Genomic DNA, 14,306 nt, shown 5'->3' with positions numbered 1-14,306 from the left:
ACATTTTCCTTCACAAGAATCAACTTGGCTGAAAGTGTAATTGAAGTTTATAAGAACAATTTTGTAAACATTTTTTGTATTGATTTTTATCTGGGTTCCCTAATGGTTTCCATTCTAGGGTCCTGGGCACCCACTTGCTGACATAGTCAGTGGAACTGGGGAACTCTGTCTTCCATGTTTGCCAACATTGAACTCTGAGCCAAAGTCATGAACCCATCAACCCATCAGATGAACCCAACTGATCTTCCCAGAGGTTCTTTTATGTTTGCCAAACTGGGTTGCCAATGACCTGTTGTGTAAAATAAACACTGCTGGCTGGCTATGAACAGGCCTGAGACTGAAACAGAGGGAAACAGATCTACATTAGTTAGCTTTTCATAACGATAGCAGACAGTTTTTTCTCTTCTTTCACACTGCAGGAGATTGAACCATACTCTAGACAAGTGCTGCACCACGCAGCACACCCTTGCCATTTACGATTTTTATTTGGAGACAAGGTCTTTCTAAGCTGCCTAGGTTGGTCTTGGCAGAACTTGAACTTCAGATCTTTTCTGTTTCAGCCTTCTAGGGTGGCAGGCATGAGTTACCATGCTGGAATCTCAGAGAAGAAATACAAGAGAAGGGGAGATTTATTTTACTCACACTTTCCTAGGTTTCAGGCTAAAGTCAGTTGTACTCGTTGTTGCAAGCCCGAGGCAGGGCATGGTGTTGGTAGCAGCATGTGGCAGAAGCCACCTCTCTTATGGTGTCCAGGAACAAGAAAGATAGGAATGAACAAGGAACAAGGCATATTTATCCACGATTCCTTCCCTCGCCATGATGTGATGTACTTTCTCAAGGTCCCACCTCCCTATAATGCACATATACAGTGTGCCCATCCATTGATGAGGCCTGCGCACTCGTATTCCAAACACCCATCAATGAGTAGATCCAGCAGCTGAGGAATAAAATTTACCCAATGAGCCTTTTGTTGGGAGACTTCATATGCAAACTGTTAACATGCTCCTCATATGCAAACTATTAACACGCTCCCTGAAGGTAGAAGCAAACATGCTGGGTCTACCTAATTTTAACAGCAGCATTTAAATAACAGCTGTAGTCTAAGCAGCCATGTTCTTGGTTTACTGACAGACGCAGATCATCAGACATGATACTGAAGACACATTTGCCTTACTGCTGAAAATCTTTGGCAGACAGAAACATCACCATAAGAAGCATAAAACAAACACTATTCATTGTACAACCAAACTCTTCTAGTCTACATATGCCTTCTTAGATTAACACGCATGTTTAATATGTCATTCAAGAAATGTTTGCTCAGTATCCAATTTGTGTAAGGTATTTATTTTTATTTTTAAATTTAAAATTGAAACAAGGTTGCTTCACATGTAAATCCCAGGTCTCTCTCCGTTTCCCTCCCCTCCTCCCACACCCTCCCCTCAACCCCCCAATACCCCTTCATTTCCGGTGAGGCCCTCCATGGAGGTGTCCATAGTCTGTCATTTCATCCAGGGCAGGGATTAGACCCTCCCCCAAGAGTCCAGGGTGAGAGTGCATCTCATATTGTTGGATGGGAGTTCAAACTCCATTTGTATGCCTGGATAAATACTGATCTACTATCCAAGGCCTAATAGATTGCCTAGGCCTCTTCATTGACACTCACGTTCAGGGGGTCTTGATCAGTCCCATGCTGGATTCCCAGGCATCAGTCTGGGATTCAAGAGCTAACCCTTGTCAGGTCAGCTGTTTCTGGGGGTTAAACCATCCCAGTCTTAACCCCTTTGCTATCAGTCCTCCCTCTCTGTCACTGGGTTCCTTGAGTTCAGCTAAGTGTTTAGCTGTGTGAGTCTGCCTCTGCTTCCATCAGTCATTGAATAAAGGTTCTGTTTTCCAGACTCTCTGGCCGTAGGATTGTAGGCTGGCATTCCCCAGATCTATGTCTAAAATACATATATGAAAGACTTGTGTAAGGTATTTTTATAAGCTATGAAAATACTACAAAGAAGGGAAAACATTATAGAACAAAAACTCATACACAGGAAAATAAAGTAAATAAATCTAAAAAGAGTGGAAAATCTTAAGCAACCACACACAAGCTTGACCTCTGTGCTCCATACACATCTGCTCAACCTGACACACACACACACACACACACACACACACACACACACACACATCCGACTCATGATACAGTCTGTTATAAGAAAATCAAAAGGAGAGTATTTGTTTGATTTCTTCTTACAAAGGAGTACCACACCTGTTTCTCTAGGAGGAACATGAATGCAAAGAATGTTGGATGAATTTGTGAATGAAAATGACCAACCCCACTCCTGTGACCCAACAAAGGCAGAACGCAGGTGCATTAGAGGCTGGCTTTATTCCAGAAGCCAATTCTGTTCTAGGGTACAAAGACTGTTCCAACTCCTAAACTTCATACTGTGTTAAATAGGGGCAGATGCAGAATGCTTCCGTAGTGATGGAACTAATAACCCTTCAATTTTTTTTTCTAAATAGGTTTTCACAAAAAATTCTGATGATGAAACCAAACGCCAGGATAGCAACTTGTTTTCCTTATTGTTTCTGATCCTCGGGGTCATTTCTTTTATTACATTTTTTCTTCAGGTAAGTGTCTTATTATCACTTCATCCACTCAGGGGATTGATAAGCATGTATTGTCCTTATCATAAAATTGTTCCTCTCTTACCATGCCCAATGATAGTCAGAGTGTTTTTTTGCCCTCTGACTATCCTTGCCTTCTCTTTCCCAACCAAGTATGCACTAGATGGAAACAGTGATATAATCGTATTGAACAGATTGTTCTATCTAGTATAGAAATGGAAGGTGAGGACTTAAGTACATATTTTGGGGTTAGCCTGAATCACCTTGGATCTACTACCACTGGTCAGTTTGAATAGTCAGAGGACTGTCTTCCTGTATTCCAAAACAAACAAACAAATAAATGAAACTCCAAATAGGTCACACTGATTTAAAAGGTTTTCAAATGCTTATCTATCTCTTACAAAAGGAAAAAAAAAGCCTCAGGAATGGGAAAATGACAGTCTTAAAAAACCTAAGAAATATGAACAAGGTATTTTGCAGCCTGCAGATCATTAGGTTCAAATACAGTTGTAAATGAACTAAACACTCTTGCAGTATAGTGTGGGAAAGCATCCAGTGTGGATTTTGGTGTTACACACAGGTGTGCAAATATGTATTTGCACATATACACAGTTATGTGTCTGGTAATTTAAGTTGTCTAAGCCTCAGTTTCCTTATCTGTAAATGGGAGCAGTGTTGCCTCTTGATAATAAAGAGAGCTCATGTGACCAAGAGTTCAGATTTATTTGAGATGTTATGTTAGTACTTACTGATTAAAATGTAAGCAACCACTTACTTAATGCACCAAATATTAGTCCACATAGCTAAAACTAAATAGGTTTCTTTATTAAACACTTTCTAAGTATATGTTAGGGTTTTTTTGTTGTTTGTTTGTTTTTTGGTTTGTCAAAACAGAGGTTTCTCTTTGTAGCCTTGGCTGTCCTGAAACTCACCCTAGAGACCAGGCTGGCCTCAAACTCACAGAGATCCACTTACCTCTGCCTCGAGTGCTGGGATTAAAGGGGTGCACCACCGCCACCCACCTTATATTAGTATTTTAACAGCACACATGTAAATAATCTCAGCTAAAACAAAATAGGTTTCTTTGTTAAACACATTCTAATTTTATTAATAATATTAATATTCTAGCAGAAAAAAAAACATCGTCCTTAACATAGGACCACAAAATAAAAAAATGGTGTTTGTTCACTAAATAATTAAAAGATTCATTGTGGAACTGGACCTTGGTAGAGAAACACTGCCTGTAAGAGTGTCCCAGGTGTGTGAAAATCGACAGTTGCTCCGTGTGAATTTGGTAAAAGATTCGAAAGGAGGCAGCTTTAAGCTGGTCACTTTTGCTTTGACAGCTGGTATGGTATAGCACAGGGAGAGAATGTGGCTCCCTCACATTTGGGCTATGGTGCTGAGACAGTGACCCATGACTGCAGAGCACATTAAGAACGGTGAGTGGATCCGTGGACTTCTAGTGTGGAAACACAGCCCAGGAAAGGATCAAATGTCCAGCTGGCCATCTGAGAAACAGTGAGGGCCAGAGCTCAAGCTAAGTCCATTCCTGCTCCAGACACTCACAGGTCCTGATTCCCACTGTGTACTTGGTGTCTGAGTCTCTGGCCAGCCTCCTGAGTGACACATTCTCATTCTTCTTAGGGCTTCACATTTGGCAAGGCTGGAGAGATCCTCACCAAGCGACTCCGATACATGGTTTTCAAATCCATGCTGAGACAGGTATGGCTGGTGAGGCTTGCATTCTGGGGTGAGTAGGACTTCTCTTGTGTTCTGTGGACACAGACTGTGCGAGCCCTGTCCAGTTCCTTAGAGAGAGATCCTTCGTGGGTCTCCAGCAGCCTCCTCTTGAGATGCTGGTGAGCCATCCATAGATGTAGGCTGCAGACCTGCAGCCTGTTTGCTGCAGGCAGGCACGAGGAACAGGGCTGGCTTGAGAATATTGCGTCTCCTGGTGGCTCTCCATCAGCTATTTTGTCTCAGCAGTGAGAGGCGGTGGAAGCCAAGATGACCCTCTATAGTTTGTCCTAGTGCAAAGCTTGAGATGTGTTAGCCGAGGTCATCTGTACCATTATGCCCCTCTGTCACCTCCCTTTTCCTGCACACTCAGAACATGCTGTCATGCCTCTCTGAACCTGGGGATAGTTTGCATTCCGCTTGCCCAAATTCAGATGCATTTTCACGGCCCATTCCTCACCGTGGAGATTCTTTGCTGAGGCAAGACTAAAGGAGTGACCCAAGTGACAGGGTCATTAGCTTGTCATGACTTAATATGAGTACCTATTACATTCTGTACATTCAGCTCTTAGTAACTGACAATATTGTTAACAGTCCTGTTCAAAGTAGAAAACTTTAGCAATCATGAAAATGTTATATGTGACCTTAAGTCTTCCCTTTCAGAATTACTAGTTATCACCATAAAATAATGCTCCTGATACAGAGTGTCCAACTTTTTTACATTAAAATGAGATGTTGTTATCTACAAACTTGTTGGACCACATTAATAGCATCCTGGGATGCATAAGACTCACGGGTGGTATAGACCGGGCATCCTGAAAGCTGTCCCACAAGACTAAGATGTAACACAGAGGCGGAGCCTAGAATCCATTCAGTCCCCAATACTGAAAAAAAAAAAAGCAAGAGTGAGAAATACCAGTTTCTTGTGTTCAGATTTCCAAGACAGTCCTTTTCCACTCAACCTATAACCGCTTATGAATTTATAGAAATAGTTAACTAATGGTGTCCTTATACAAACAGCTAACCTGATGGGTGAGAGAGCACTGTTTTATGGAAGTCTCTCCCCTTGGACTTAGGTCATTTATACCCAAGCTTAACTTCAAACTCACAATGTAGCTGAGCATAATACTGAACTCCATCTCCCAAGTCCTGGGATCACAGCCTTCAAGCTGTATTTATAACCTAGATTCTACTTAAACAATCTCAAAGTTGACCTTGTTACAGCACCATGTACCCCATTACCCCTTCAGCCTCCAGGCCAACTATCAGGTCCGTTATATTCGTGAGCAGAGAGGATGGTGTGTGTGAACAGTACAAACTGTTAATAGGGCAGGCATATCACAGCCACTACTTAGGAAGTATAGTACTAAGTTGTGTGAGGTGTTCGAATCTGAATGACCTCTCTCTTCAAGGATGTCATGTTACAGTGGGGTAATACTTAAGTACCCGAATACTAAAAAGTCAATTGATATAGACGATAATGAGTCATTTTCTAGCCTTTCAAAATAAAAAGGTACAGATTCCTTAATACAAATTACCAATTCAGGTAACATCTTAGAAACTGAATTCATAATTAAAAATAAAAATGTGTTTATTTTAAAATATATGAAGCTGTGAGATAGCCATCCATTAAATGTGCTTGGCCTGAATTTGATCCTCAGAGCCCACAAGACAGACGGACAGAACCGACTCTCACAAACTGTCCTCTGACCTCCATGTATGTGCCATGACATCCACAAACATACAATCAGTCATTAACACATGTAAAAAATGAGAAATAAGAAGTTTTACAAGTGAAAGCCCTTTTTATGTTGTATGTCCTTTTAAAAATCTAGATTGCTTTTGACTTGTTATCAGTCAGCTCATTTATTCTGCCCTGACTACAGATCACGTTTTCTCTTCTGATATTAATAAATGCGTCAATGTGTCACACTTTAATATTTCTGAACGTTTTATTTTTCTTGCCTCAGCAGGCTTACTACTTCATATCTACTCCCCCCACCCCCCACTCCCGAGACTGGGTTTCTCTGAGTAACCTTGACTGTCCTCTGTCTTCAGAGTGAGTGCTGAGACTAAAGGCATATGCCACCACTTCCCAGCCATATCTACTCTGTATCTCTACCAGTTGTTCAGACTCCAACCTTGATAGCTCCCTCAGCCTCCTCACTGGCTTCATTACCCCCATCCTCAACTGAGTCTAGATGCTTCTGAGATCTTTCAGGAAACAGCCTCTGTGTAGTATCTGCAGTTGCCAAAGGGCATTCATGGTATGCATGCCCCACCCACATCACAGAGGTCATCCTCAGGGCACAATAGGTAACTACACAAAGGCTGGGGAGGAAAGAATTAGAGGAATCCCAGTAGAACAAATTAGGATTCCTGCAGGATGGAATTCCCTTGTGTGTGAGCAGATCAAGTATGCCTTAGCCTTGGGGCCTTTTTGAATGTTGTGTCTTTCTCTTCTTAGATGCGTTCATCCCCTCCTTCGTTCTGTCCCTGCTCACATGTTTTTGGGAGGGACTTTCCTTCTCTCTTCCCTACCCTGTAAAGCAGCACCCTTCTCACCCTGTCCTTTTCTCCCCGGTGTCTGCTGAGATGGTGTCTGCTTGTTTCTGTGCGCCTTCCAATCCCTGAAGGAAGTCTTGAAGGCATCAGTAACTTTGTTGCTAAGTGTTCATTGTTCAACACTTGCAGTCAGGCTTTAAACAAAGCTGAGACTTAAGACATACTTTCCCCGGATGAAATAATCTATTTTCGTTTGTTTTTTAAATCCTTTTCTTGCCTATTGAGTGTTACATCCTCAACGCCAAAGAGGATGCGAATGCTGTAAATAAAAGCGTCTCTGTCACCTTCCTCTGAGAGCTAGGGTCTCATAAGTAGGACTTTTAAGATAACAAATCTCTCTGTGCCGCAGGATGTGAGCTGGTTTGATAACCCTAAAAACACCACTGGAGCATTGACCACCAGGCTCGCCAATGATGCTGCTCAGGTCAAAGGGGTACGTGCTTCCTTTCTGAGGGTGTTCATCTCGGTGCTGTGTAGGCTTAACGGGAGACTGACTTCCTGGTAACCATTTCAACACTGCAACCAGTTACCTGTGTTAATTACTGTCCCATCGCTGTGGTGAAACACCATGACCAACTGCAACTTATAGAAGGAAGGGTTTATTTGGATTTAACGTTCCAGAGGGAAGAGAGTAAATCATGGTAGAGCGGGTGGCGGCAAGTGACAGGCATGGCAGCGGGAGCGGGAACCTGAGAGACGGCATCATGCTGTGGGCCCAAAGCAGAGAAAATGGGCTGGAAGTGCCAGGAGGCTTTAACCTCTCAGGCTGGCCTCCAGTGATTTCCTTCATCTAGGAAGGCTGTACCTCCCATAACGCCTCCCAACAGTACTGCCAGCTGGGAACCAAGTGCTCAAACGCCTGAGCCCTTGGGGGACATTTCTCATTCAAACACCAAACTCTTTACAGTAAATATGTTAAAATTCAAACATTTTATACCATATAGTGTATAGGTAGCTATAAATTTCCTTTTACGTCTGCTGTCACTCACGACATGAAGATGATGAGTAGCAAGGAACAGTTACTTAGGAAAGGACATATTCTTGGCATTCCCAGCAGAATCACTCTGTTTTCCATGCTCGGTTAGTGTTTATAATTGGTGTTGGGAGAAGGAAGGATAGTGTAGTTGTGATCTAAAACTTAAGAGGCATTATAGTTCAGTCAGAAACAGAGAAAATGTTCTTAAAATTCACTGATGAAAATGAGTTGGGTTTAGTCACCATGCTTTGGCATTTTCTTGGTACTGAAAGAATAGGGTAGATATGAATATATACATGCAGTTTGGATTATTACTCTACATTCAGTATTCTTAAATCATGGGAATCTTCATTTTAGAAACCAAAAACTTCTTTTAAGTACATCTTTCTTTTTATTTCATAGGTGAGAAGATTTTCAGGAAAATGAGTTACTACATATTAGTTAAAAATATACTAGAACATATTTTAGAATATAAAATAGTCTCTAATTTTCTCTTCTTTTTCAGGCTACAGGATCCAGACTTGCTGTCATTACCCAGAATATAGCAAATCTTGGGACAGGAATTATCATATCTCTAATCTATGGCTGGCAGTTGACACTTCTGCTCTTAGCAATTGTCCCCATCATTGCAATAGCAGGAGTGATTGAGATGAAAATGTTGTCTGGACAAGCACTAAAAGATAAGAAGGAACTAGAAGGTTCTGGGAAGGTGAGTTAAACTAACTATGATTGTTACCTAAGTAGAAAAAATATTCTTTCCAGTGATATTCTGTTACTCTCTGTGACTAACTATGCTCTGACAATGCTGGTGTGTGTGTGTGTGTGTGTGTGTGTGTGTGTGTGTAAGAGAGAGTATTGAATGAGTGTGTGTCTATGTGTTCCTGTGGCTGCACATGTATGTGCATGTTGTGTGAAGATCAGAGATCACCCTGGGCATTATTTCCCAGGTGTGGGCCACTTTGTGTTTTGAGATTTTGGCGCTCACTGTGTGAGAAATGGTCTCTCCACCCATCCTTGCTCCTCCAGCATTAGGATTACAAACACATGCCGCCACCCACAGCTGAGATGTATTACCTGAGTCCTAGAGGTCAGTCCTAGAGTTCTTTACCAACAGAGCCATCTCTATAGTTTATGACAATATTTTAGTAGCCCCCTTTGGGGCAACATTTATTTTACCTATCTCAAGATTAGAATTTGAAGAACAGTTAGAAACATCCTTAGTTTCAAATACTGACACCTGTTTTTCAGGGGTTTGTTTGTTTGAAGCCGTTGTCTCCATATCCCTCTCTCCTCATCCAGCCCTTTTCTTCTTTTTCTGTTTATCTATCTCCTCTCTCTCAATCTCTCTCTCTCTCTCTCTCTCTCTCTCTCTCTCTCTCTCTCTCTCTCCCTCCCTCCCTCCCTCCCTCCCTCCCTCCCTCCCTCCCTCCCTCTCTCTCTCTCTCTCTCTCTCTCTCTCTCTCTCTCTGCCTCTCTTCTCTCATAGTGTCTCTATTGCTTCTATGAAATACCCATGACCAAAGCAGTTTGGGGAGGGAAAGATTTATTTTACTCAGAGTTCATCATCAAAAGCAGTGATGACAGGAACTCAAACAGAACAGGACCCTGGAGGCAGGAGGTGACGCAGAGGCCGCGGAGGGGAGCTCTGACCGGCTGGCTTCTTACGGCTAGCTCAGCCTTCTTGTCACTAATTAAGAGACTACCCCACAGGCCTGCTCACAGCCCAATCATATGGGGGCATTTGTCAACTGAGGCTCCCTCTCTGGTGACTCTAGCTCGTGTCACTGACATAAGACTAGCCAGCACACTCGCCACCCTACACTCTGTTCTTCTCTGTCTTCCTTTCAACCAAGCTTAAAAGCATCCCTGATTCAGGAAAGCGGGTGTATTTTATTATAAATGATTGGGGAGATACAAAGAGGAAATGTCCCAAGTGCACTTGTTCTCTCCATTTTAGATTACTCAGTCTAGTCAGTTTGGAATTACTCTGGTACCTCACGCCATTTTGGATCTCTGATCTGGCCCGCAGACCTGCTTTCTCTGCAAACGGCACATACCCTCCACCTCCCCTCTCTTTCCTCTCTATCATGCACCCTCCCTTCCTCTCCTGTCTGTTTTCTCTCCCTCATCCTGTTGTTCTGCACACTCAGCTATTTTTTTTTCCTCAGATCTCCACAAAGAGTTATGTGGCATTTATTTGATCCCCTGGAAAATGTTTCCCTCCTTACACTGACTCTGTCAGGTATACTCTGTTATTGTTGCCTCATTTTTCAGGTGAGGTTGAGGGACACACAGGCTTTTACTCCCTTAGAGCCAGTCCCTCCTGGAGCGGGGATTCAAACTCAGACAGTGGCACACCCATTAGCTAGAAATCCAAGTGGTGTTGTGGTGGAGGGTAGTCAGACAGCACATGTTCCCTGCAGAAGTGAGATGTCAGAACAGGACTGACCCCTGACATTCCAGGGCCCAGGAAACGGAGCTGGAGGAGGCAGGTGACAGGGCTGTGGTTTCCAGGCCAGCTTTCTGTGAGCCAGGCACCTCACTGATGTGGAAGCGGAGGAAGGCCCCAGAGTCATCAAAGACACTTTGTTCCTCTGCACCGTCTTAGACCCATTGCTTTGTTTGCATGGGTTCTTTCAGGGAAATGATCTGACTGGCTTTAGTAGTTCCCAGCCAGGGTCTGTGGAGTTCACCCTCTGGTGAGGTCCCAGCAGACTGTCGTTGGGAACTAGTCTGGATCTGGTCTGGTCCAAGTAATACTGGCCCTGAATAAGGAATAAATAAATAAATACCATGCCACACTTGACAATGTGCTTATTTGGGATCTCAGAGCAGATCAGTGCAATGGAGGTCCCGTTCATATCCTGTCTTTGTGGTGCGGTGTCAGAATGCGCAGATAAACTCCACTGTGCCCATTATCGGGGCTTGAGATTGTTCTATTCCATTTTTATGAGATAATGAGCAGTCTGTGTAATATATGCATTTATCTTTTTAATATAAATTCTTGTCAAACCTCCGTTTATTTGGGGCAGAACGAGAAGTACAAGTTTGCTTCTGAGAAACACGTTTTCCTTACTTTAGAACGACTTGGTACGCAGCCCCTTCAAAGGAAGCAGAGCTATTTACTCTTCTTTGAACTTAAACTTCCTTCTTGCTGGTGCTGACTGGTCTCTATTGAAGTTGTGAGGATATGGCTGCTACTTCAGGCATTTCCTAATTGCCTCATTGTGCATCAAGATGAGGCGAGCTCACTGTGAAGTAATTGTTGCCCTCACACTTTGCAAGCTACTTCCCCCAGCCCTGAGGTTCCAGGCAGGCACGGCCATGCCAGCTTTTGTGTGTGATGGCGATTCAAACTCAGATCCAGGAGAGGGACCTGGAACTGACTTGTGAAGCAACCTTGTTTCTTATCTAAATTTTAAAAAAAGAATAAAAAAATCAAAAAAAAAAGAAATGTGCAAAGTTTATAAAATATTTTCTTCTTAATTGCCTTTTTGGTGGTTCTAGATCAGAGAAAAATATTTTAATTTTTAAAATAAGTATTTTAAGGAATTTGTTCATTTTTTTCTTCTGGTAGCTTCTTCTTTGTTCTGGACTTCAAAACTGACTTCATTCTTAATGAAATATTTGCTGTCATCACAGAAGTAAGAAAATTTGTGTAAGATTCAGTGAGGTGTAAATGAGAGTTCACACTTACACGGCTTTTTAAGTAGCAAATTGCACTAGGTTTCTAGGGTGTGTCTTTTACTGATCATTTCATCAGTAAAACCACCAAAAAGAGGCACAGAATCTTAACCAGTGACTTCCATTTCTGGAGAGGTACAGTTTTAAAAGGACTTCAGAGACCTTCTGGTCCACACCCTCCTTTCAGATAAGCTAGTGATAGTGGTTTAAGTCCCACTGCTGGTACAGGCAAAATCCCTTCCACGTGGCCTACATGCTCTTGATAGTCTCCATTTCCCTTTGAAAAGAATGCAAAGGAAGGCGACAGCTATAGTGTCCTAACTAAATAGCCTTGGTGATGGTAAATACAATTAGAATGCAACTAAATATTAGAAGCTGTCTTGAAAAAAATTGATTATCTCCTGCTCATCAAAAGACAGCCAGGATAGCCAGGGCAGTAACACAGAGAAACCCTGTCTCAAAAAACCAAAACCAAAATACAAAACCCCAACTCATTATTAATATATATTGAATGAGCGTGAAAAATACTGTTGAAATTGGTTAGGCAAAATATAGAATTCAGTTTACATTTTGTTACAGATGTGTATGTTTAGAAAAACATGTGTGAGCTAATTTATAAAACACAGTGTGTAGTTATTGACCATCTTCATTACTCTCTGAACATCTTTTAAACTTTATTGAGTTACACAGAGAAAAAGTTTTGGATAAATATCACATTTTCAAAAAAAGTAGCAATAAATGCTATTTAGATATCACCTTCACAGAAGACAGACTCCTTCGTGAGATGCCGCATGGCTTTAGACAAATGAGTCAAGGTTTGGTGTCCCAGCTGCTGTTTCTGTGTAGAGGGCCAGACCAAATCATCTGGTCCCCAAAGAAAGGAAAATGCAGTTTCATAAGTCACCATTCTTTTCCATACGGAAGATAGCTATTGATAATGATACATGAGTGACAAGTTATAATAGGTTAATGCTATTGATTGCAGAGTTCAAGTTCATTTTCTGTGTCTGACTTGGTGCCTGGTAATGGGTGGCCTTTTACAGATCGCTACTGAAGCAATCGAGAACTTCCGCACCGTCGTCTCCTTGACTCGGGAGCAGAAGTTTGAAAACATGTATGCCCAGAGCTTGCAGGTACCATACAGGTAAGAAGCCCTGAAGAGTGGACCAGGGCTCTGAGGAGTTTTCTAGTAAGGATTCAGTGTTCGGGATTGCCTTTGCCAGACGGTAGAGGGAACAGGACGAAAGCACTAGAAGGAACACCTGAGACCCGAGCTTAGGCAGGGGCGTCCGGGAAGCAGAGGCAGTGACTGCTGGTGACAATGAGGAGGAGAGACAAGAGGACAACTGTCAACGCCTCTGTGTCCAGTTGGGATAATGGCCCCGCTGTTTGCTGGATTTGGGGTGAAGGTTCTCTGTGGAACATGAAATTGGGGGTGTTGTGAGACACTGAGGGGATCTCTCAAGGGTGCTTCCTGTTCCTTTCTTTCCTGAGGAGATCCTCTCTTCTCCCTGTACCCCAGCAGTATTGATGAGGACTCTGAAAAAAAAGTGAACTAGGACATGAGCAAGCCCAACCTTAGAGTTTCAGCTTCTAGACCTCTCTGAAGGGTTTCCAAGCACCTTTGTCATAATCATGGCCGCTAGGCCCTCTTTTTCTGGGGAAGGTCTTCATTTGAAATCCCAGTGAGTGGCAAAGACAAGAAGAAAGTTTTTAGCAGGATTGGAAGGTCAAAGGGCTGCCCCTTCCCACCCTGTTCCTGCCCAGGCCTCCCCAAGATCCTTGTTGTTCAGACATTCCTGGAACGTTCGTGGTTTGTAAGCCTCTCTGGCTGCAGACACTCCAGGGCTTGTCTCTCCCCACAGCGCATTGTTCCTCCACTGACTGATGACGTGCACCTCATCTAGATTTCCGAGGGCAAGGACATGCCTGCTGCCCTGTCACCCATAGCTTGAGGGTGTTGGGTACATGTGTTGGGTTCAGTGATATTGGAAAGGGAAGGACCATTCATTTGTTAATGTAAAGCAGGCTCCTCTCAGGGTTACAGGCCTAGTGAGAACCCGCTGAGGTGAATAGTCCTACCTTAGGGATGAAGACACCACTGAGCCTCAGAGATGAGGCAGTTTCCTAAGTTCACACAGCTAAGTCAAAGGGCCTCGAACTGTGTTCCTTAGAAATGGAATCCACAGGGCTGGAGGGATAGCTCAGCCGTTAAAGGCTAGGCTCACAACCAAAAACATAAGAAATGGAATCTACTCTGTCTGTCACTCCTGTGTGCCCACTGCCAACCCACGGTCAGTTCCTTGAATGACTGAGAAGTGAAGTGAAGTGAATTTGGGTTCTCTTCGTTCCAGAAACGCTTTGAAAAAAGCGCATGTCTTTGGGATCACGTTCTCCTTCACCCAGGCCATGATGTATTTTTCCTATGCTGCCTGTTTCCGGTTTGGTGCCTACTTGGTGGCACGTGAATTAATGACATTTGAAAATGTTCTGCTGTGAGTATTGGGTTCATATTCATAATTTAACCCTGGGGGCAAGTCTGGGACGAGACAGTGTATGGTGAAGTGTCACTGAGAGCCTTTGGTGACTAAGAAAGCTGCCTTTGGCCTCTGAGGGTCTGTGTGGTAACACTGATAGATACTCCACATTTCATCCAAAAATTTTCTACCCCGAGTTGACTCCCACATGTCTGACCGTTACAAATCTGTGCCTACACATATTG

General features: G+C 43.0%; 1 protein-coding gene across 6 annotated transcripts in view; it reads left to right on the top strand.

Annotated features, from left to right (window-relative positions):
• Positions 1–14,306, top strand: part of Abcb1 (ATP binding cassette subfamily B member 1) — a 145,258-nt gene that overhangs the window by 118,847 nt on the left and 12,105 nt on the right. For all 6 annotated transcript variants that reach the window (XM_040735824.1, XM_040735825.1, XM_040735821.1 and 3 more), the window contains 6 exons: positions 2,515–2,622; positions 4,267–4,344; positions 7,274–7,357; positions 8,406–8,609; positions 12,628–12,728; positions 13,939–14,079. In XM_040735824.1, coding sequence (XP_040591758.1) covers positions 2,515–2,622; positions 4,267–4,344; positions 7,274–7,357; positions 8,406–8,609; positions 12,628–12,728; positions 13,939–14,079 — 716 coding nt within the window. The remainder of the gene's footprint in view (positions 1–2,514; positions 2,623–4,266; positions 4,345–7,273; positions 7,358–8,405; positions 8,610–12,627; positions 12,729–13,938; positions 14,080–14,306) is intronic.

This window comes from Mesocricetus auratus, unplaced genomic scaffold (genome assembly GCF_017639785.1).
Source record: "Mesocricetus auratus isolate SY011 unplaced genomic scaffold, BCM_Maur_2.0 Super-Scaffold_100051, whole genome shotgun sequence".
Lineage (NCBI taxonomy): Eukaryota > Metazoa > Chordata > Mammalia > Rodentia > Cricetidae > Mesocricetus > Mesocricetus auratus.
Note: the sequence above shows the minus strand (reverse complement) of the source record. Positions and strands in the feature narration are given on the sequence as shown.